Below are 25,034 nucleotides of genomic sequence, written 5' to 3'. Positions count from 1 at the left end.
GAACACCTCAGAATATGGCATTCTGTATTTCACATAGTGATGTGGTCTACAGCCAGCATGGAGAATGTGTGGTTACAGCGGAAGTATTGCTCTCAATCCTTCCTCTGAATACTCCCATTTTGTTTAGCCCAGTGGTTTTCAACTACCACCCTTAACTCGCATACCATAAGTGCTCTGTGATTAGTAAGGGATTGTTTAAGGTGGTGAGTGAGTGGGGGGGGGGGAAAAAAAGGTTAAGCACCACTGCCCGAGACCCAATTGTTACTGAAATAATTTGCTTGAGAAAAATTGTCATTGGCCCATTTCCTTTGGAATTATGAAACCATGCACATAACGAGTCAATTGGGTATGATTAAAACGGTGGTTTTCAAACTTTTTCTTTCCACCCACATCCCACCATAAGCAATCCTTTACTAATCACAGAGCACTTATGGCATAGGGATTGCTTAATATGGAATGTGAGTTTGTGGGGGCGGGGCGGGGGGCAGTTTGAAAACCACTGGTTTAACAAAATCCTTCCCACCAAGCAGCTCACTGACTGTAACCCAGCACCTGTGTGGCTGATTTGAAAGGAAGGTTCTCTTGACCAAGTTTATGAATACAGAGAAAGATTAATGCAGAGAAATAGTGACAGTATCATTGGTAAAATACCAATCAAGGACTGATAAAAATCTATAACTATTGTGTGGAACCTTTTTTTAAATTTAAAACACAATTGACACTTCTTTCTTGTTTAGTTATTAAGGGAATTCAGACTGCATTGTCCACAGAGCAAGAGCTGAGAAATTTTGGTTTTACTTGAGGACAGAAATAGTGCATTTGCAGGTACAGGAGATGAAATAAATTTTGGTCTCTTCCTAGATAGGTTCTGATATTCACACTTGGAATGGAAGCCCAATATATTTTCAAACTTGCAGTTTCACATGTGATAACATGGAAGTGGGATGATGGGTTTATCCTAAAAAAAACATTGTCCCAGCACCCCTTGTGACATAGGCTGACCTCCTGTGCATATTCCATCAAAAGAATTTCCATCCTGTAGTGTTTATTTCATTTTTCTTGGCACCCAACAAAATTAAACCAAAGTTTGTATCTTTACCAGTGTTTCTGTTTCTGGGTGCCAGCTCAAAATTCCTGCACCCTACAGCTCCCAAGGAAAACAGACAATGGTAGTTTTCCTGCTACTCTTCTGTCCCTGACTGATGATATCATAAAAGGTTAATTTCAGTCCTGGATTTTAACGCTATGATGTAGAAGTTAACAAAACATTGAAAGTTATTGGGTTCTCCTTTTTATTTGTGTGTGTAGTAATTACTTTTGCATACACTGTTAACCTAACAGATTATTGGTTTCAGGGACTCCTTGTTCCTTATCTGAGCAGGCAGTGTTGTTTTGTGAACCAACAAAACCTAAAAAGGAAGAATCCAAACAGTGCTTTTGAGCTCTGAAGTACCATTACTTTTTAATTTCAAAAGTCCAAACTCCTTTGCCACAGGGAAAATATTGTCAATGTGTAATTGATGGGAACATTTGAACCTTCATGGGAGCTATAGTGGATACAGGAGTGCTATTAAAGGCATGGGAATCAGCTAGTGTCATTGCACACTTTCTCTTTGCCACGGGCAACGTTTGAAGCTAACATTTTAGAAGACAATCATGCCCCCTAGAATCTGTGCTCATTAAATCGAGACACTCGAGTTTAAAGAATTCCTTGTCATCCTTGAAGGACTTGGGTATAATGTGAGACAATTACTGCAGAGCTTGTTGCTTCCATTTCAGTTAAGTGGCCTTATTGACGAAGAGTGTGGGGGAGGTGAATACTATATTCTCATGCTTACCAATAGAAGGTTTGTCTTTGTGTCCTGATTTAAAAAAAACTTACTAGAGGTAGGAATATTCATAGGCACCCACCATGCTTTTGTTTCATAGTATACAGAAATCCCCCAGATGGAGAAGGACAACTGCATAAAACTTGACATGGCAGTGACCTTTCCTGTTAAGCTAGACAAATCAAGTTGCCCCTGTCATGCGACCCACTGTGTCAAAGGCTCTGTGGCATCTTCTAATGTAATGAGACATACAAGAGTTGGAAAATCTTCAATACATTTTGTTACCTTATTTACTTTATTTTTGACTGAAGGAAGCTTTTCATATCTGTTTAAGATTTTCATGTGAAGTTACTTTAAAAAAACAATTGCATTGTAAAAAACAAATGTATTGAAAATATTTTTAAAAATTCTTAAAAGGCATAATATTAGATCAATACTAATTAATTTTATACCATTAATTAAATGCCATACTAAAGAAGGTATGTAAAATATAATACTGACACTTGAATGTAGCGTAATTAACATAATGGCATAAAACGTCACATTCACTGCTGGCTGATGTTTTATTGGGTGCAAGCTAATTAGCTGAAAGGTTTAATCTAGAATGTTTTGCACAGTCCTGAAGATGGAGAAAGAGATCCTGGTTGTTTTTACCACCAAGGAAGCTTATGTTCCTTTTAGTATTCTTCAACATTCAACAATTTATCAGCGCTGTGTAATCCACTTACTCCATGTCCAGTTCCAGTTCTTATAAAATTATTTTTACATCATCACAGTCTAAACAAGAGTGTATTTCGTGGAGCATACAGGGTACAAAGAACTGTGTTTTCTTTCATTCATCAAGAAAAAGTGAATAGGGATTACAAGTGGTGCAGCTCAATGGGTTCTTTTTCCACAGTCTGCCTCACAAAGGAGGGATTTTTGGGGGAGGAGTCCTTGTCATTCCTACTCCTTGTTGCAGCAAGTTTAAATGTTACATTCAATTTATTTCATCCTTCTGTGTGAACATTGCTTTCTGTTTAAAAAGCTGGAGTATTGTCCTTGAGATGTCATGAGCAGCTGATGTTAGATAAATAAATGTCGTTTCACTAAAGCTACATTTGATCTATGATCTATAAGTCAATTTGATAAATCAAAAACCCATCAACCACTGATCTGTGTCTTCAGGTTGTCTTGTGAACAAGACCAGTGATTAATGGAATACTAACTACTAGGTACAGGGCTCTTAGCAAGTGGATATGAACTTTTCTTTTTCTAGATTGTCTCTGATAAATGAATTAAAATTGCAGTCCAATTGATGATTTTATAACTGGAATATTTTCAAATTAAATTAAAAGAAGAATACTGAGGGTTTGCTTTAAAATAAGAGCAGCGTGGCATTTAAAATTAATTTTCTCATTTCATTCTCCTGTAAAAGCTGTTTTGTGTTTTTTTTGAATATTGAAAGCAGATCACTTAAAAGGCAGACTTTGGATTTGAGAAGTTTGATCTCAAATAGAAGACATGAATTTCAATAGCAGCACTCAGATATTGAGTGGGTTTGCAGTGGATGCTGTGTGGGTAGTGGGTCAGTGAGTGTGGAGATGGTGTTGCCTTTCAGAAGCCTGCCCATACCCTAAAGATTCCATTCTGCATTTCATGCATTGTTTGTATGGATCATTTTTTTTTGCACATGAAAGGATAAAAGGCATTGCATTTAAATAAGACCATTCCCATCCATTACAAGTGTCCCAACCCCTTTTACAACCATTTAAGTATTTTTAAAGTGTAACCATCACAATAAATAGCTGAGCTTTTTAAACTCCCTCAAAGAAAAGATATTATACTCCACTTGAATTTCAAAAGTGAAGTGCAATGTGCATGCATGGATATATTTCAGAATCTGTTTTGGAAAAGTTGATGGCAGGGATAACTTGAGGTTTATTCTTCAAAATGATGCCATGGAGATAGGTGGAACCATATAAGGGAGGGAAGGGAGGCTGGGAGGAGGAGTATGTGAGAGGGTATGATAGAATATTTTGTGTGTAGTGGATTGGTGGAGAAGGTGAGGAAGGGGAAAGGAACTGGATAGCAGGGCTGGGAGAGAATTGGAAAAATGTGTGTGAATGAGAGGACCTTGGTGGATGAGAAGGAGAGTGAGAGGGGGACTGGGTTATTCAAAATTGGAGAATTCATTGTTCATGATGCTGGGTTGTAAACAACCCAGGTGGGATATGAAGTGTTCTTTAAACAGTTTTCTCCATCCTGGCTCCATTTGCTACCTCTAGATTTCTCAATTTCTTTTTCTCTCTCTTTGCTTCCACCTATCACATTTTCTCATCTCCACTTGGCTCCATTTGACTGTCATCCTTCACCCTCCCCCCCCCCCCCTTTTCCACGTCACCCCAGAGCCCTCCCCCTCTCATTAACAGTGCCTTCCTCCCCTCTCCTGTCTCAGCCTTGAAGCAGCATTTCAGCCTGAGACCTTCAAAGGTGCAGTTTGTGCCTTGTACTGAACAGAGAAATGGATTAAGATTTTTGTGCTCACTCTTCAGAATGGGGCTAGAACTCTCAATGTTTTGACTGAGAAGTAGGAGTTCAACCAACTAAACCAACACTGAAGAAAGAATAACTATTGTATTTCACTGAAGGAAGAAAGTTTAGTGAATACCACAGAATATGCCTGTCATGGTTGAATAGCTTCCTGTGTGTGGAAGTTCTGAGCAGTGTGACGCTTGGAAGAATGACATGTGTGTGAGGTCTGGTAGGGACATTAAAGTTTGTTTGGGTTTTGATTGACACCAATTCGGGAATGAGGATTTCATGTATTTTTCAGCATGATTCGTTCATGGCAGAGATGCTGGTGTTGAAATTTGAGCATGTATTCTCTGACCTTGACCATTTGTATGAGATCATTGAACTTGTTGTGGCATTGCATCTGATATCCTTGGAGCTGCACTATTTTAATCCATCCTGATAGCTGTCTCATCCAACTGATGCCTTGCTATTTCTGTGTCCACTGCAGGAAGAGGATCTTTCTCTTCTTCACCACTAGTTAATCAATGTATCCACCCTGTCTGTGTTTTGCCACTGCACTTCAGAAAGTCACTGAGCATTCACTCTGAGAGGTTTTTAACATTGATCTGAAATTGTCTCATATTGATGTGTCAAGGCTAACTGATTCCTGAAATTATGATAATGAAGTAAGACCTTGAATTTAACACATGCTCTGAAATAAACTGAATGTGCACATTTTAATCATAAATTACAATCCTAGGGCATATTTTTCACCTTGGCCCTTGTCAACTTTAATACTTGATGCTTGATGTTTCAATACTGAACTAGTAAAATTCATTACTGGATTATAAGAAGCCGCTTTGGGTTAGATTACTGTTTACTTACACTCCAGAGGCCCTTTCAAACTGTCGTGTAAAATGGGGTTAACTGGGCAATTTGCCCGGCTAGCGCCCCAGTTACGCGGCTGTTGGAAAGAGTCCGACCTGGTCAACCCCATTGGAATCTAATCAGGTCCCTGACCTACCTCAGAGGTGGTCATGGAACCCAGCTAAACTTACCTAGGTTGCATCCATGTGTGATTTGAATAGGAAAAGGTCCGACCCACTTAATCCGGTGATGTCAGCGCTTGCGTGCGTGCAACCAGCATCTTCAGTACTTCCGGTGAGTGCGTGATGCATCATTGCGAGGACGGGATCCCCCTTAAATTGCTGGGTTGGCGATTTAATGGGTCATTTGAAAGGTGCTTCCAGCACCTTTGCCTCAGTGATTGCACCTGGGACTCAGGAGGGCTATTAGGGTGCTGCAATTTAAAAGGGGCTTTGAAAGGAGAACATCCAAACTGTTATTTTACTGTATGGACCTTAGCAATGCAGTATCAATTAGAGAGGAGACTTTGGGTCTTTTTGAAAAGTTGAAGAAATAATCAGCATGTATTTGTAGTATGGAAGATTTTGTGAAGTAGAGCATGAATATAGGAAAGCAAAACTGAAAGTTCTCAGCTTGACATATATTGTAGTACACAATGAAAATATATAAAAAAAAACTTAAAATACCAAAAATCTGAAATAGTAATAGAAAATGATTGGGCAGCACCTGGGGAAACAATTAGTGTATTAGGTGAAGGGTCTCAGACCTCAGTTTCTTTCCAGAGATGTTGTCGTGACTGTTTCCAGCATTTCCTGTTGGGGTTGAACTTGAAAATTTTAAATTGTAGTTTATTACAGCAGGCAAAAGGAAATTTTATGTAATATTACATATTGTGTGTTATTACATGACAATAAAGGAATTTTGAATATTTATTTAAAGCATATTACAGTATATGATTGATTGCATCTTTAAGTACAGTTTTTTCCAAGGATTCAAAATCAGACTAGTGATTGTGTTTAACCAATTGATGCACGAGTTTAATTTGGCATCTTTTGTGATGTGAAGCAGAATTTCCTGCAGTTAGATCCAATGAGATGTGGCAGTCAGTGGTGAATTAACTACCACTTGGGCCCTAGGCTGAGCTTTAGTAAGGCTCCACTCCTGACCTTTCCCCACGGCCGCCACCCTTCGTTTGAATAGAATAAAGTGTGCAGTAGGTGGAGGAGAACTCTAATGCCCTGGTTGAGGGTCTCCACCCGAAACGTCGCCTCTCCCTCTGCCGCCAAGCTGGCTTGGTTCTCTGCTTTGGAAGTAGTTGGCCACCAGGTTCTGATGCAATCAACATGGTGGCATGGCAGGCTGGCTCTCCGCATCCTTTCCCCTGTTACACATCACCCCTGTGCTCCGATCCGCAGCCTCCGGGCACAAGCAGCAGCGGGTAATGCACAAAGATCGCGGCTGTGAGTCAGGCCTCCAACCAAGCCGAGGAGCCCCAGTCTGAATCACCCATCATTTTACAGCGGATCCAGTAAACACAGAGTGGGACGGCACATGGTTTCTGAGGTACTATGGAGACCACTGCCATCCCCTCCCACACAGCAGCTGCACCCACTCCAGGATGTGGCTGCAGCCCAATTCTGATGATGCAGCAGTATTCACCTTGCTCTGGCCCCAAGGTGTTGATGGGTAACTGTCTCCGTGGCTACTGTGACTATGGTGTTTATTCTCAAGGCAATAGTTGCTACCGATCTCTATTCGTGTCATTGGCTGCACAATGTTACTGGCGCCGCAGTCCACAACATCTACTTTCATTGGCCTTGCGTCATGCCCTCTGTGTGGATGCCAGTGCATCATTTGGCCTGTTGGGTGATCAATCAAATCATGGGTAGGCCCCCTTACCTTCCGGGCCCCTAGCCTTCAATCTACTTAGCCGAATGGTGGCAGTGCCATATTTACACACCCAAATAATTTGAGTCCGATTTGGCTGCACTTGGGGAACAGCTGAAAAGATATTATAGCCTGTGTCCCACATTTAAACAGGCTATAATTGAATATTTGAAAATGCACATCGATGGATGGTCCAGTGGAGATGAAATTCTGTCTTGATCCTACCCAGATCAATAAAGGAACTGGAGAGGGGAAGAGCTGATTGTGGGACGTGCAGATGTGTGGGGTAAATTTCTTTGAAGTGAAACATAAGAAATCCAGCAGCTAAATTGTGTACAATCTCCCCAAAACAGTGGTAAGATGATGAGAATGTAATCTGTTATTTGAATGCTTAGTGTAGGATAACCTAGCATAGAGAGAGAGAGGAAAAAAAAACACCTTTTTATTCCCCTCGAAGAGTGTCAGTTGATCTTTAATGTCTACCCAAGAGAGCAGTCAGTTCCATGGTTTGGTGTTTTGATAGCAAGATGGTGCCTTTGTAGTACAGCATTGGAGCAATAGCCTAGATTAGTTACTCCTGCGTCTGGAGCAGGAATTGAACTCATAATCTTATCGATTCTCCACTGAAGTCACTGTTGATACTGTAGGCTGACTTTGGCCATCTGTGTGGTATATCTGGCCAGTGGAAAGACTCGAGATACCGATGCACTGAAGTACCATGTCTGGATTAATAATTGAATACCAGGTTCAGAAGGCAAAAACACAGCTGGGGCTTCTTTTGAATGTCAGAATGCAATCTATTCACTTTCTGATTAAGTGTCGGAATCACGCAGATTCTCTTAGCTCAGTTCTGCACTTAAGAAAATCGATTTGAACGTTGTGATTTTAAAAATAAAAACAAATTTTAACAGGCTAGCTCTGCAGGTAGACACTCAGAAGCATTACAAAAAAAAACAAAGCTTTGATATGCTGTCTACCTCTTGACTTTATTTTTTATCCTCTCCCTCCTTTTAATTTTTTTTGTCACGCTGATTCATTTTGAAAGAAAATAAGTGCCCCCGTGATTGTTTTCAAAAGGAGTGTGAGAATATTTTCACGTATTCCAGTTTTGAACACTCTGGAACCTGACCTTTAATAATTCGCAGACACATGCAGAATTCACATAACACACTTGACGTTGACCAGCAAGCTGCTGGGAAATGGAGACGTGCTTTATGGCTGAATTTGGAGTGAACTAAAAGCAGCAGATGCAACATCTTGGGTAGTCTGAGGTGAGCAGGAAAAAAAATCAAAACATCATTTTCAGCTGATGGGATATTGGAGAATGAAGCAAGATTGATCTCATCAGTTCCAGTTCAGGTTCCTCTGACTACTGATACAGGCACAAGTCCAGAGATTTATTCAACTAGTGATTAAGCAATGTTACTAACCTGAAAGCCCAGATAGCCAAGTGTATGTAAAGCATGGTTGGTGTATGAAGCAGTCTCTGGAGAAGCAGAGTAATAATGATCAAATGACAATGATTAAAATGTAATATTACTTCCCTTCCTTTCGGGATGATGAGAATTTGGAAGTGGCACTTATACAAGCATAATCCTCTTCTTCTCGTTAATTAGTATAATCATCCCATTTTAAAAATGTACAACTTTGCCAAGAACCTGGTAACCACGGCTTTAGTTAGTGTTGTTCCTGACAGATGCAACGGCCGGATAAACAGTGAGAAGCCAGCAGTAATATTGTTCTCATTGGAATCATGAAGTAAATTGCATCCTTTTTTCCAGTCCTTCAAAATGTCTGAAAATTTTGAACACTTCTTCAAATCATTAGTTTCTTCCATGGATTAGCAGCACCTGAAAACTGTACAGTCTGACAAAGAAACCCAGACATTGCAGTGTTATTTCAGATCACTTCAGCAATTTTTACTGCAGTATGATTTGTTAGTTTTAATGTTGTCATGACTCTGTCTTAAATATACTGTTGTGGGGCCCAATCGATCGACTGTCAGATTACTTTCTGTTAGTGTTGCAAGCTATTGTCATACAATGTTTTTCTCCTCTAAAACAACACAGCTAGATTTTGATTTATTGATTAGAAACTAACTCTATGGAGCAGAACTGCAATCTGTACTAACCTCTAAGCCTACTTCTACCAATGAGAGTGCATTGGGATTTAGTTGGATGAGAGGGCCAGGTCTTCAGCCTGAAAATCTTAATTTGAAAAATAAAACATTACTTTGGAACTTCAAAAATACTGTAGGATGGCATTTGGCTATCTTTTACAACAGATGGACAGAGCTCAATCTTCCCATAATCTTGCACATGGAATCAGACAGCTTCTCTATTAATGATCACACACTGATTTTACCATCAAAATGTTCAATACAGCTACAAGGACTCTTAAATATGGCATTAGCTTGAAAAGTCAATCATGTATTTTTTCCAAGAATGTGCCAATTTCCCTTTGAAACTGGTATGTGTGTCCACTGCCGATTTAAAGCTGAGAACCATAGAGAGGACATTTTGTTTTCAAAGTAGTTACCAAACAGTTAAACTGTTAAAAATGGGAGCCAGGTTGCAGTTGAATGGTTGAAAAACAAAACTTTTAAAAAGGAACAAGACAGGTGATGTTTGCTTAGGGTGCAGTCTCTTACACAACTGCAGTCTATTGGGAGTACTTTGCACTTGCTCCAGTGTTTGACTTACACGCACACAGACACGCGTGGACAGACACATGCACAAAAACACCTTTCAACACACACTAATGGGATGAAACTCTGGTAGCCTGAGTATCACCAGATAAGTTGTCTCCTTGAGTAAATGTAGAGGAGAGCTTTGCACTGGGAAGGTTTGTTTAAAGCTTGACCCCATGCAGCTAGATATGTGAGGCAGTCCTGATGAATTTTTCAAATAATTCCCTCAACACTCTTGCATAATTGTCAGATTAATTATGTGGGTAGTATTACAATGTGACTCCAGTGAAGAGTGTTGGGTTTCATCTGGAATTTTGTTTATTTGTCCAATGCAAGGTTTATATTCATCCTAGTTTACAAAACTTTCCCACAAGAAATGATAAACCAGACATCTAAAGTAAACATAAAGAATGAAATAAGATTTTAGTTGTAAATTGCTCATTGTTTTGTCCCTTGATCTCAAAACCTCTCACATTGGACTATTTTATATGGTACATTTTTCATCATGTATCTTGCATGGAGTGCACTCACATTATCTTGGCAAGGTGGCTACTTTACATATTGACTTGCTGAGTAGGCCATATTTGTACGTCTGTGCCTGATCGTATTTATAGTGAACAAATGTTGTGCAGATTAAAGCACTGGTTTCCTTCTGATTGTTCCAGTAACAGTATTAAGTTGGAGGACAAGCTAGAATGAAGAATCAAAATTTCACAATTTCCATTTGGGAAAGGCAGTTATAAGGAGGGGAAGAGAAGGGAAGAAGAAATAGAAAATAAACAATTACAGCTGTAAAGTCTTTAATTTGGTGTAGATGATGAGGTGTTCAACCTGGCAAATGACTGCACTGAAAAATGATTCTGGTTAAATGCTTACTTGCAAAGATGTCACAATATGACTTCAGGGCCAGCAAACTTAAAATAAGAAACCATTCAAAGCATGTTTAGAATAAAGCGATACCACAGCTAATTCTGATTGCACTCCTTTACAACTTTTCAGTTTTCATGTCCTTTTCGGTAATTATTTTGTACAGAGTTGCAAAGTCTGTCATAATTAGTGCCATTAGCATTCAAAAACTACTACACAAACTTTTCTGCTGAAAGGAAGTTTTCAATTTCAATTTTAATTCTTAATTGGGCAAAAAGGTATACATACCAATTGGAGTTCATTGCTTGCGATTGGAGAGAGTAAAGCTTTCACCTAGATGTAGTAAGTGTCCCTCCTTCTTTTTTAATTTTTCTTAGAGATTAGATTTGGCTGAATTCTAGTATTACAGCTGGCTGATCTGGCAACAATGACCCCATCAGTGCACATACATATTTGTTATTGTAGGAAATGTTCATGTTATGGATGAACATTCAAGCAATTGGACAAACGTTCCTTTGATTCACCTGTAAATTGGCCAACACTGGCATAAATGCCATAAATATTAGTTAAGTCAACTCGTGTGGCTAGTGGGCAGTTTTGGGCTGTATAATAATTTAATTTTTTTAAACCCATAAATCTTTTATTTGAGAGTTTCAATTCTTTTTTTAACCAATAAACAATGATAGTACCTTGGAGAAGTTCTTGTATTGGTAGGAAAATTAATTGATGTGACTAGATACATTTATTAATCCTGGGTTGCAATTTCAATTATGTGCATTAATTCAGGGGATTTGCACTGTCAGGCCCACTAACACCCTTCTCTGAAATCTTAGTGTTGCATTCTCTGCTCATTGCTATTACATTGTCAAAATTCTGTGCATCTTCTCAGGGAAGAGATCTTATGGCATCATTCCAAGAAGAGCAGGGAAGTATTTCCCAATGTCCTGGCTAACATTTAGCTTTTAAATAGAAACATTATAAGAACATAACTGGTTAACTGCTTGAATTATATGCATGAACTGGCCACTGCTTTTCCTATCATACTACAATATTTCAAAAGTATTTCATTTGTAGTAATAGCAAGGTATGGAAAGACATTATATAGTGGAAAGTTTCTGTTCAACTATCATATGTGAGAAAAATTGAGTATGGCAAAAAAAAAATAAGAGCTTGTCAAATTCTTGAAAATAAGTCCTTTTTAAAAGCTCTGCAGTCGGTGAGAGGGAATTTGTTTCCGCATTACTAATAAGTTCGGTGGTGTTTCACATTTGTTTTTCAGGCTTTGTAGTGTTCCACCATAGTCATTGCCATTTTCAAAAGTGTCTGGATATTGAACTAATGTCTAGAAAGACACAGTATCTCAGGCTCCATGTAGATTGATTTACAGTATTAACATATTACATGCCAATAAACAACAGATTTGGAATCTGAACATTTTTTTTGAAGAGCTAATGACATTCTGAATTGATTTTATAGCTTGTGGCCACCTGTTAAGCTATTGTACATCTGCAATTAAATGTCCTGACAGAGTGAAAATGATTACATCTGTATTAGCCATTTCAGTGCTCTGGAGTTGGTTGTTCTGAATTTGGGTGCTGTCTTAGCAAGATGTCCTTGGTATTGTAGTATTATTGGTAATTAAAAAACCCACTTTCAGTAGTGTCAAGCTGGACTTAACATACAAAATTGCTTCATGTTATTGATTTTCCCATCTAAAAGTGATATGTCTCCACAATTGTCCAAATCTGTAAATGTGGAGCCACATTACAATCCTGATCTTAAGTGTCTTTTCAGAGATTGGATTCAACAGCTGATAAATCACTATGTTCTATTACACCATTAGAGGAAGGGGTGTGAACCTATTACTGTTATCGTATTCTAATTTGTTTGTGCATCAACAGTGATTATTTCTTGACTTTATTGAGGTAATATACTTTTTTATAGATGTATTATATTGAATCAAACTGTTAAATTATTTTTCCAGCCACATCAAATGGTACTTTGGAAGGACTGGAAAACCGAGAAGGAGGAGTGTGTCAAACCAAAGCCATGAAACTTATAATGAAAGTTGGACAAGGTAAGAATTACCATGTATTTTTGGGAGCTATGAGCAATTACCTATTTTTTCTCACATTAACTCTTCTTAGTCATTGTGCAATCAAAAGGCACAACGTGGTCTCAAAGTGCAGTAAAAATCTTCTGGTTCTCTGCAGGCATCAGAGCTGAAGAGAGCACAATACATAATCAGGGTTATTTAAATTTTCCCAAGTGTCATCTGTTGGATAAAATGATTAAATGTAGCCTAACAGCATGTTTGAAGTTGTAATTGAATAGTTGCCATATGATCTACATTGCAACAATTTGTTTTTACTCCCCCTGAAGGTTGGTCACCTCGGGGGAAAAGCGCAAGTACTTTTTAATTTCCAGCAAAAGGAAACTTTATATTCTCTGTTATGATTTTAAGAAAATTCAATTAGCATTTTAAATAAAAGTAATAATTATACATCTTGATATGCTTATCGTTGCTTTTAAGTCAGTAATGAGGAATTTATTTTGTGGGAAACTAGAGGCTCATTTGAATGTAGAGGTTGTAGATTCTAAAATGAAAGTAGTTTACTTCTTCCTTGTAAGATGTTGACAGTAGATAGAATCCAAGTTTGTATCATTTCACACAACTTTAACTTTGAAATACAATCTCTGTTGTCTTGAGTCATCTGCCCCGTACATATTTAGAATTTGCAAAGCCAAAACTTGTTTCATTTATGTTCCATGCTGCCTTTCCAAATAGTGCCTGTTTAGCATTCTGACAGCATCCTCTGTTTGATTGAGCTATCATCTATAAAAATGTTGCCTTCTGTTGGTAGGCTTGTCAGTGGCTGTTAAGAGATGGCTCTTGAGTGTGGTCAGCATCTAAAGGACTAGTGCTTCCACTTTTTTTTTTAAGTTCAGCTCAAGCCCAGGAAATGACCAGTTTAGACAATGATCATTGCTATTCTGCTGAAGGGTACTCTTATAACAATATAAAAATCAGCTTAACTAAATATAACAGGGCCTCAGCAAAAGTGAAAACAAGTGCCTATGTATTGAAATGAATTACACTTCACCTCATATTTTGAGAAGACTAAATATATACTGACCAAAATCTTAACAATTAGAATTTCAATTGGTTCTTTTTGATAAGTGTGAATCCATAGAGGAAAAAAAAACTTATCATGAACATTCTTATTCATCTATGTGACTTCCACAATTGTTAAGTGAATAAATTAACAGACTTCACTGCAGTCACAGTGTTGGTGTCCACAATGGCCTCAGTTTGGTGCTCTTGAAATAAACCATCAGTGTTGAGGGATCTTCCTCTTTGTCTGACTGAAGGTATCTCAGCCCTACGGCATATAACTGAAACAACCTTTTTAAAAACTTTTTAGATGCAAATTCTATGGGACGAAATGAAAAAGCAACCCGTGCTCCTGGAAATGGACGGCATGGCGCCACGAGCAAGCCCACCCAAAAGACTGAGAATGAAGGTAATAGAAGCTGATTATAATGAAGATGCCCCTTCTTTGAGCTGGAGTTCTGGAATTTCATTCATCTGCCTGAAATACCCATTTTGTGAGCAAGTTACACAAGAAGGTCATTGACATGAGTATGCAAATGGCACAAACTCCTCATTTGGGAGCAATCCTTTGAGGAACTCAACTTCTTTTTGAGATATTCAGTGCATTTATATGAGCCGCAGTCACTTGTTACTTAACTTGGCTCAGTCCTGCAGACATGTGAAGTGCTGATCATGTGTCATTAGAATCATACAGCACAGAAAGAGGCTATTCTAGCCCTCATGGTTGTGCTGGATCTTTGAATAAGCAACCAGGTTATTCCTGCCCTGTTTTTTTTCCCCATGTAGTTCTGCCAAAGTTACCATTTCAAATATGTTGCCAAATCCATTTTGAATCTTGCTGATCATTCTGCTTCCACTGACCTCTCAGGCAATACATTTCAGAGCTTAACAAAAAGTAGATAAAATCAGTTTCCATCTACTTCTTTTGGCTCTTGTATTAAATCTCTTCTCTGGTTACTGACTATCCTTAATGGCTCTGTAAAATCCCACCATAATTTTGATTATCTGTGTTAAAGGTGCACTCAGTCTTCTCAGCTCCAAGAGCAAAATACTAGTTTCTTTAGTCTCCCAATATGATCGAGGTCCTTCATGCATTATACTTTTAAATATCCTTGGTATCATCTATTGCACCTTGATGCCCTTCTAAAGGGAGATGCCAAATACACTCACATGCTCCAGCTGCAAGTTTAACCTGTGAGTTATAAAGGATTAGCATAACTTGCTAACTTTTACACTCTCTGCTTCTGTTTTAAAAATCCAAGATTTCTTCTTGCTTTCTAATCAGCTTTTGCGATTTGCACTGCCAGCTTCAAGGATTTGTATGTGAACCTTGAGTCTCTCTGTATTTGCACCTCCTTTAAAATGTTATCGTTGCTTATGTTGCTTTTCTTCAGTTTGGCTCAAAGAATGCATCCTTTCATACTTCTCTGCAATAACTATTTTCCCACATATCCTATCCCAGTGAAGCCTGTGGCCTTCTTTACCGGTTTACTACATTTCTCAGATTTGTCTCCTCTACAAACTTTAACAGACTTGAACACCTTCCTTTCACACTCAAACTGATTCTATGGAAAGCAGCAGGAATTCTTCACGTTCACAAGATATCCACAGAATTCCAGTTGAAAACTGGCCAGATAATGGAAGCATGGCAGCTGGAACTCTACTTTGATCAGTAGTTATTTTGCACTTGGATCAAAGTAAATATTGAAGTAATTTCTTTCCTATTCCCTGTATCTCGACAAACTCCACTCCTGATCTTTATGGATCTTCTCTCTTTCTTTCCACTTTGGTGAAAAATGAACTGCAATGTGGAATTGCAATACAGTCAGATGAAAATATGGGATTCCAAAATTCTGATTTGCTTCCAAAGGGAGTTTGGGTTGTGAGCAATTCCAGATGTTTGGCAGATAATGAGAGCTTGTATGCACAGTTCTTTCAAGAGAGGAAAGCTTTTAATTTCTTCCTGTGCTTCTTCCTCATTGTGTCAGCTGCAGCTTATAAGACTCACATTAATGTAAATGTGATTGATTCCATCATCTCTATCAGAGTGCCTTGCTTTGACTCCAATTTAGAGGACGAGAATTGCTAAGTGAAATTTCTTCAACAAAAGGGAGAGCTGTGATTGTATTTTTTTTTTCAAACTGTGACTTTGAACGTTAATTTGTTTATTTCAAGGATTTACATCTATCTTTTAGAACTGCAAGCTGTTTTTGAATATTTTATTTTAAATTTTTTCCAAACATGCAATAATCTAAATTAATATAATAATACAAATTACAAAAAAAATGCATACTTGATGGTGTTCATCCCCCCTCAAAATAATCATAGTCAATATAAAATATATAATATAGCTATATAAATGAGAAAGAAAAAAGAACATTTTCATGATTACACAGAAAGATGTCGTCTAACACGTAAATAAAAATCTTCATTACAACACAGAGGAAATCTTGTAGATCTAGAGGGACAGAAAGGACATTATTACAAACTTAAGCCTAAAATTTGGGTATATGGACACCATATTTGGACAGAGTATTTGTTTCACAAACTATACATAATTTGTTTTCCAAAGGAATACAGCTTTGAATTTCTGCATTAGAAATGCATTTTTTTCCCAAATAATTGCCATATATTTCCTCGCTAATGCTAATTTAACAAATTTCAATCTATCTATTGATAGTTTTAATTTAGACCTTGTTCCTTCAATATTTCCTAATAAATATGTCTGGATTGTGCAGAAAAACAACTCCTGTAACTTGTTCCAAAAAAATTCATAAATCTGCCCAAAAAGATCTTGCATTAGGACAAAGCCCAGTTGAATGCAAGAAAGTTCCTACATCTTCACCACACCTAAAACATTGATCTGATAGATCTTATTTTATTCTATTCAATTTCTGCAGTGTAAGATACAAATGATGTAAAAAAAAATTATACTGAAGTAATCTATATCTTACATTGATAGTATTAGTCATACAATCCCTACATAAGTCTGGCAATATTTATTCATCAATTACAATATTCAGATCTAGTTCCCACCTTCATCTAGACTTATGAACTCATTGTTTAAAAGTTTGTATTTGTAATAAGGTGTATATCATAGAAATAAACTTTTTAACAATTCTTCTTCTAATAAGGAGATCTACTGTGGTACAACTAGGCATCAACATAGATGGTCCTAACTTATCCCTCAAATATGCTCTAAGTTTAAAATAAAAAAAGTGTGTTACGAGTTATACCATATTTACTTCTCAATTGCTCAAATAACATTAATTGACCTCTTTTATAACAATCTTCAATATTTATAATCCCCTTACAAAACTAACTGTCCCAAAATTGATTATTCTTTAAAGAAGATATAAGGGGATTTTTAATCAAAGCCACTTTGGGTGATATAGATCCGCTTACATCAATTTCATCATTTATTTTATTCTGTCTATTAATCAAATGTTTCAATAATGGTGCATCTTCTCAGCAACCATTAATTTCAATTTGCATTTATATATAAATTATTCTGATTTCCTCTCTCCTATTTTATTCAATTCTATTTTAACTCATTACAATTTTTCCCTTTCAAAGAAAGAAGCAAGAAATCTCATTTAAGCTGTTCGATAATAATTTTTAACATTAGGAAGTTGTAGGCCTCCCAATTCATATTTACATGTTAACTTCTCTAAAGAACCAACATTTTACTTTTCTAAAGGAATTTCCTAACATATTTATACAAGTCTTGAAAAAATTTTGAGGTATTAAAATAGGTAAAGGTTAAAACTTTGTGTTTTTGATTGTTAGTTAATTTTGTGCTTGTCCCTTTAAGAAAAATTATTGTATGGAGCATTACTATAGTGACCATGTCATAATATCTGTGCAGTCTAAGAGCTTGCATCTCATTCTTCAACAAACTATGAAGGGAACATGAGCTCGAGATAATTTTCTTTGAATTTGTCGTATTTCTTCTTGTATATCTCCTTAAAGTTGAATATCATTATATCTTTAAATATAGCCAAATTCTTTGTTTATTCATCATTTTGAAAATTTTAATGCAAAGTTATGCAAAATGTTTATCCATTTTATCAACAAATTAAAGCTACATAAAGCTGCATCTGCAAAGTTTGGTTTATTGGATTAATAAGATAGTAAATCAGAATATCATCCCCATGGTTCCTTGAAGATGACACTTTTTGAAATTAGGAAATGCTAGAACCTGGAAAGTGTCATCTATAGATAATGTTTGGAAAAGATATTGTATGCTTGGAAATATATTAATCTGAATACAATTAACCCTTCCCACCAAAGTTATAGGAAAGTTCATCCATTTTGTAAATCTTCCAGAATCTTTTTAAGTAATTAAATTTATATATTTTTTCAAATTATTATCTGTACGGATACCTAAATATTTAATACCCTCTTTTGGCCATTTAAACTGAGTATCCCTTTGACATGGAGTATAATCACCTTCCATGAATGGCATAATTTCACTTTTAATCCAATTTATTTTGTAACCTGAAACTTTCCCATATTCTTCCAGTTGAACATATAAATTTCGTAAAGATGTATTGGGTTCAGTCAAATATATTAAAACATCATCTGCAAATAATTTTATGTTCTTCTCGACTTGCGCTAAATCTCTTTGAATTGCCTGAGCAAGAAGGGCCACAAGATTTTGAGGAAATAAATTAACAGGCCCTTTTGAGTAAAATATCCCCCTATGTTTCTCTGAACGACCTGAATCTATAAAGAGACCAATGTATATTTAGTGTCAACATTATTCATTAAAATTCCAGCACCTATAGGGATTGGTAGATGCTAGATAAATGAATTTTCCAGTTGCTTGATTGCATGTTGGTGAACTAACTGCGAGGGGTGTCAATTTTAAACTTCTGTAATTTTTACCTATTTATTTTCTGTTATTTTGCAATTGTTTGACTTCTGGATAATAGGGGTTTTTACTCTCGACTTAGTTTTGTTATTGATATCAAGTGATCAAATATATCTGAGTGTTTCAGTGTAGAATTCCACTTGAGCTGGACTGTAGAACCTCCTTTCTCAATTTGCATCTCAGAAAATTGGATGACGTTGTGTGGGCAGTGCATTGTTCTAACCAAGCCCTACTCTATTGATACAGCTCTGTACTGAAGTAACAATGATGTGTTTGTGTGAGAAGCCTGATGTTATTAGGCATAGTGGTTAGTGCAACACCTTTACTGCACCACCGATCGGGACCAGACCGTGGTTCAAGTCCCATGCTGTCTGTAATGAGTTTGCATGTCCCCATGGGTTTTCTCTGGGAGCTCTGGTTTCCTCCCACTATTCAAAATGTACTGGGGATGTAGGTTAATGGGGTGTAAATTAGTTGACATGGGCTCGTGGGCCGAACTGGGCTGTTACTGTGCTGTATCTGTCTAAATGTAAAAAAATAATATCCACATGAATTAGTCACAAACAGTAGCTTAGGTAGTAAAAACACAATGCAGAAGAATCTCAGCTGGTCAAACAGTGACCATGTAGCAAAAATAAAGATACATCACCAATGATTTGGGCTTGGAGGACTTACTCAAGGTATAAGGTAATAGCTGAGGTAGTCTGTTTTTGACCATAAATCTGACCTTTTCATGCTAAAAATAAAACACAACTAGTGCTTGGATACTGAATTTACTGGTACTCTCCTGGGTACAAGTTATTCAAAATATTTTTATCCTGCAAAATGCTTCAAGAAATATCCCTCCACATTGTCTCTGTATTCCAGCATGATTAGTGGTCATCAGTCTTTTGGAGAATAGAATTGTTCATTTCCATTTCATTTTGTGTAAAGAAATGATATCGCCAGAATAGCCTGGCTCTCATTTTCTTGACTTTCTATGAGAGGAATAGTTTCTTTTTATTTGCACTGTGTGTCATTTCATCACTTTGACTGGGGCACAATCAGTTTTCTATATCCAGGTGAATTCTGTGGCATAACTTCCCACTGACAACTTTATCTTCCACCTTTTAACTGTATGATCATTTCTTGATTTACTTTGCTCACTGTCCTCTTTTCAGTCAGCAACTTAAAACAGTCCTTTAATTAATAATATGGGTAGAGAAGTGTCATGTAGATTCATACACACAGATCTCCCTGGGGAGCATTTCCTGAGATCAGTAATGCCGTTGGGGAAGGTGAGCAGATGTGAACATCTGCACCAAGCTCACAGGCTGGTAATCAGAACTTACATAATGATATATGTAGGACCAAAAGTGGAAATACTTATTTGTAAAACTCTAAATCAAAGCAATCCAGTAAAAATATAACGCTAGAGAAACTTAGCAGGTCAAAAATGTATTTTATTTAGCAAAGGTAAACATGCGTAAGCAACATTTTGGGCTTGAGCCTTTCAAGGCATGGAAAAAATGTGTCCAGGTCTCCAGACAATCCAGATTCAGGTAGTTAGGGTGGAGATGATAAATGGATATATGGATTTGAAACATCATTTTTGGGCATATCATTTTGATTTACAAATGAGAACCTGTTATGCAAATTAATGGTCAATCAGGTATCAAGTTGTAAATTGCATAAATACAACATGCTTTCTGAGCAAAAGGAGTTGCAGTGCACAGATCCATTCCTGGGTGAACAACCTAGCTTGTTTCTCAATGCATGGAATGACTAAAGGCAAGCACCAGCAGCTAAAGGCTGAAGCTATTCAGACAGTATGACTAGGGACAATTGTCTTAAGGATTTATATTTTCCTACTCCCACTCACACTGCCTCAGGCAAGTCTACATCTGTTTCAAGTGAAGCTGTCAGCTTCACTTTTGCAAGTGAATGACAAAGATTTATTGACTTAAAATTAAGTGGTTAAGGTAAAATATGTAAAGATACATTGATTTAAATATTCATCACTGACCATTTGTGCTTGTATTTAGCCTATAGATAATTTCATTTGTCATACAGAAATTTATCCCTGGATGCAAACAGAAAATGTAGTATGCACTTGATATTAAAAAAAAAAAATTAAGGCATATTTATTTATTGATTTGCAATTAGTAGTCAATATTTTTAATGACAATATCACTCAGTTTCTGTAAATAATGCTAGAGAATGGAAAGGACCACAAATGCCAATTGATTCTAGGTCAGTGTTTGATTTTAAATCTAAGATTGGTAAGCCTTTTGAATCAAAACTAATGGAGCATGAGGAAAAGGTGGGTAAATGGTTACAGATCAACAATTGTATTAAATGCCAGGACAGGCGAGAGGGTTGATAGGACTAATTCGGACCCACTCCTCTGTTTTTCAAAGTCTGCGTCACAAAAAGTGATGAATGGTTGTGTGACTCAATGCATGGAAAATGATTGCTTTGAAATTTCACTAGAAATGTTGCAAAACAGAGAGAATCTTGTGACAGATTATGTTGTTTGTATTGTATATAGCTATGTTTTTGGGAGATAAATTGGTGCAGGTTTTTTAGTGTAGGTCACATAGAAACACTTTAAAACAGATCTTAAAAATACTGGAGCTCTGCTCATGCTAGACAGGCCAGTGCCAAGAGCCATTGCAAAAGCTTTGGAGAGTGCCCAAGAGACTTAGCTAATGGATTGTTGTTTACAAAAAGGCAACGGATGAAAGAACGTCGCAGCCGCAGACTGTCTGGAGTGGAACTTGCTGTTCTAAGAGAGAGAGAGAGAGAGAGAGAGAGAGAGAGAGAGAGAGAGAGAGAGAGAGAGAGAGAGAGAGAGAGAGAGAGAGAGAGATGGGGGGAGTTTAGTTCTGCAGTTTTACAATCAGCAGCTGTGACTAAAACAGGACAAGCTGGTAAGTTTGTGGAAAACCCCATTTGGAAGATGGGTTGTGAGTGCTTGGCTCAGCCTGGTCAAAGCCTTTGTTGTTCATTCAAGAGGAGAGGACTGGCTGCCTAATGTTTCACTTGAAATAAGAGAAACAAAAAGGAACTCTGTGGTGACCTGAAAGAAAGAAGTTATCATCTGGAGAACCCTGAGGGGGAAAGTTTCATCAGCAAGACAATGAAGTGGCTGATTAAAAAGGAATCAGTTGTGGGTGTCCAGCAAACAACAAATCTGTCTCTGAAAACCAACAAGAACCTTCCTGAGCGATAACCATTTACCTTTCAAGTACCAAAGCCTGGTGAACTTTGTAAATGTTGGATTCTGTGCACAGCATAATAAGAATTGCCTGCAACCAGTGAACTTGGAGGAATGAGAAGTGAGATGGGACTGTGACTCAAAGAACTTTTTCTGAACTTACCCACACATGCGCTTAGAAGTAGAAAGGGTTTAAGTTGGGTTAGTGGAGTCGATAGTGATGAGTTAAAGTGTGATTCTGTTTTCACGTTTAAATATAATTAAAAGCAACATTTGTTTAAGTCACCGTCTGTCTATTGCTGCTGGGTTTTGGGGTCCTCTGGGCTCGTAACACTGTCTTTTTGATGGAGTCAAGGTTTTATTTGCACTGTTAAAAATGAAATGATATATTTTTTGAGCAAGATTCTTGAATAGTCTTTGGGCAAGAACATGCTATTCACCTGGATCTTCTGTCCTTGCAGGTGGGACACACTCATTGAGTGGTAACAATAAACCTTCCACTGCACCGAGGGATTCGAAACCGAGCAGGTTCCTCAACTCCGACGTGGCCTTATTTGCAGGCATTGGATCGGGCTGTGTGATCTTCATCATCATCATTGTCATGTTGGTGGTTCTACTGCTGAAATACAAGAGGCGACACAGAAAACACCCTCCTCAACATACCACCACTCTATCACTGAGCACACTCGCCACCCCAAAGCGGGGAGGTAACAATAATGGTTCTGAACCCAGTGACATTATCATTCCATTGAGGACTGCAGACAGCGCCTTCTGTCCGCATTATGAAAAAGTCAGTGGAGACTATGGACATCCTGTGTATATAGTCCAGGAGATGCCACCCCAGAGTCCAGCAAATATATACTACAAAGTCTGAGGTAAAAGAACTGAGGCTAGTTTGGAATACACTTTGCCTGTTGCCACCTGGGTCTTCTGCTGAAATTAGTGGTGACTCTTTCTCTTTGCACCAGGATTGACTTTAACTTTGTAGGAGAATTAAAGGGGAAGATGGAAGTTTTGCTGGAAATTCAGCTGAAGAAAGAGCTGGTTAGTGTTTATGTTTTGTGTAGGAATCTGCTTAAACACCAGGAGCAGCAAGTTGGAGGACAGTTGAGTCAGGGACTCAACCCAACTGTTCCACCTTCTACTTTCACCATTAATTTATGGACCACACTTTACAAACATACCAGGAAACAAAATGCAATGGATGTTTGAACTATCCATCACTGTATTTATAACCAATAAGGTTTTATGCTTTGGATATTCAGCAATAGAAAATAGTCAGTCTGTACTTTCCCTAGACTGTTAAACTTTTATATTAACCGGATTTCATAAATCCACCTCTGTCCTTGATCTTGTGCTTTTGATTTTGACTCCCTTTTATTGTTTTCCTGTTACCAGTATTACTTATTAACCTGAAGGCTACTTTGCCTTCAGATACAATCAGTAGAACTTCAGGAACTTGGTAGAACTTACCACAACATTAACCTTAATTAAACAGCCCAGTCACCAGTGGTAGTGATCACAGAGCAGCTACCTTTTAATCAGTTATACAGAAAGATGTGGGGACACATTTTATATGGGCAGGAGACTACATTCACCTGTGATGTTTAACTGCATTTGCAGTTCTATGCTGCTGCCTTTTTGAATCGGAAAAGGAAGTATTGAGATGTAGATTATTTAGGGAGCACTTTGGTACTAAAAGTTCCAAGATGTAGACTGGTAGACATGGTGAGAAGCACAGTACTGTAGGGCTGCACTTTAAATGAACTAAAATAATTATTTTGAGGAAAACTGATGAGAGGGAGAGAGAGAAAAAAGTGAAATGCCTCTAATGTGCATGTACATTACTTGAGGCATTAAAGGGAAGGGCCCACATTAGTGAATGCAAGCATCAGTGGGGCTAATGATGCTCTTTACAACAGTGCAACAGTGGTATTGACACACTGAGTAAATATACTGCCTTACAGTTTGAATCCTTTTAATGCTTTGTATGAGTAGACTGTGGAGCAGTCTCTATTACACGGTACAGCTTCTCGTACTGTAGCTGGCATAGTTCTGCAGTTTGAGTGACCTTTCAGGGTTACCCTTACTTATTAGATTTAAAAAAAAAACTCTACATAAAATGGACAAGGGAATAGAAGGAACCAAGTGATTAAATACCAGCCCTGGTCAGTAGGTTATTATGAGTCAAGTTTTGTAGTCAGAATTGCTCTAAATATGCATTGTGGGTGAGTGAAGACCATTTAAGCATTAGACTATCTGGATGATCACAACACAGCCACAAAATGTTTGGACATTTGCCTCTGGAAATGGAATCTAGTTTCCATAAATAGAGGCCTAAAATAGAGTCGTCATTAGAAATGAAAATATCCTGCCTCAAATGTTCAAACACTAAAGGAGATTTTAGGCTTGATCTATTTACCATACACGCAAGCCCATTTTTCTTTCTGGAAAATGCTTTTGAAACAGTATTTTCAAATGTCTGTTTCAAAATCATCTCCAAATCTTGGACAAGCTGCAGCATAGAGTGTGTTATTAATCTCTCTACTCTGAGGTCCTACAGCTTAACATTCAAAGATAGCACACAAATAGCTGTAGGAGAGGCGGACTCAGGAATCTCAAAGGAAACCTGCAAAATGGTTGCCCAACCTAAAAATCCTTGAACCTGAAAATTATGTTAGCAACAAAAGTGAGGCACTTTTGCATATACTTAGACTGTTGCCATGGTGATGAGGTACATTACATGTACATCTGATTTTCTATCCTTTTCATGCAAAGTGTTATTTTTGTGGGCCTTTGGGACAAGTGACATATTAGCAGAAACACTTTTCAGTTGTGCAAGATTGCATTTGTTCTTCATGAAGTATTTTATTGGTTATCTTCATTTGGTTGTGTTGTCATTTTAAAACAGGCTGTGTAAATGGCAGGTGAACTTCAAATTAAAAATAAAATGAATGTGGTGGTTTTTGGGATTCCTTATTGGGATATAGAATGTGCAGTGATGGTGTCCAATGTAGAGTAAGGCACTTTAAACTGATCTCTTATGGTTTGTCTTACTCACCTCCATCCCTGCCAACACTTGTGTCACTGTAAATGCCTTGCACACCCAAACATCCCACTCACCTGATTTTAGAAGATGCATCACCACAGCAAACTGATGCAAGTTGCAAAGATGTAAATACATTGGATATTTTTGTGTATGAGGATTT

General features: G+C 37.6%; 1 protein-coding gene across 3 annotated transcripts in view; it reads left to right on the top strand.

Annotated features, from left to right (window-relative positions):
- The window catches only part of LOC138739129 (ephrin-B2-like), a 60,736-nt gene extending 35,956 nt beyond the window's left edge, over positions 1-24,780 (top strand). For all 3 annotated transcript variants that reach the window (XM_069890626.1, XM_069890627.1, XM_069890628.1), the window contains 3 exons: positions 12,620-12,712; positions 14,061-14,159; positions 22,287-24,780. In XM_069890626.1, coding sequence (XP_069746727.1) covers positions 12,620-12,712; positions 14,061-14,159; positions 22,287-22,699 — 605 coding nt within the window. In that variant the 3' untranslated portion in view covers positions 22,700-24,780. The remainder of the gene's footprint in view (positions 1-12,619; positions 12,713-14,060; positions 14,160-22,286) is intronic.
- The last annotated feature ends 254 nt before the right edge of the window (positions 24,781-25,034 follow it).

Source organism: Narcine bancroftii, chromosome 7, assembly GCF_036971445.1.
Source record: "Narcine bancroftii isolate sNarBan1 chromosome 7, sNarBan1.hap1, whole genome shotgun sequence".
NCBI lineage: Eukaryota > Metazoa > Chordata > Chondrichthyes > Torpediniformes > Narcinidae > Narcine > Narcine bancroftii.
Note: the sequence above shows the minus strand (reverse complement) of the source record. Positions and strands in the feature narration are given on the sequence as shown.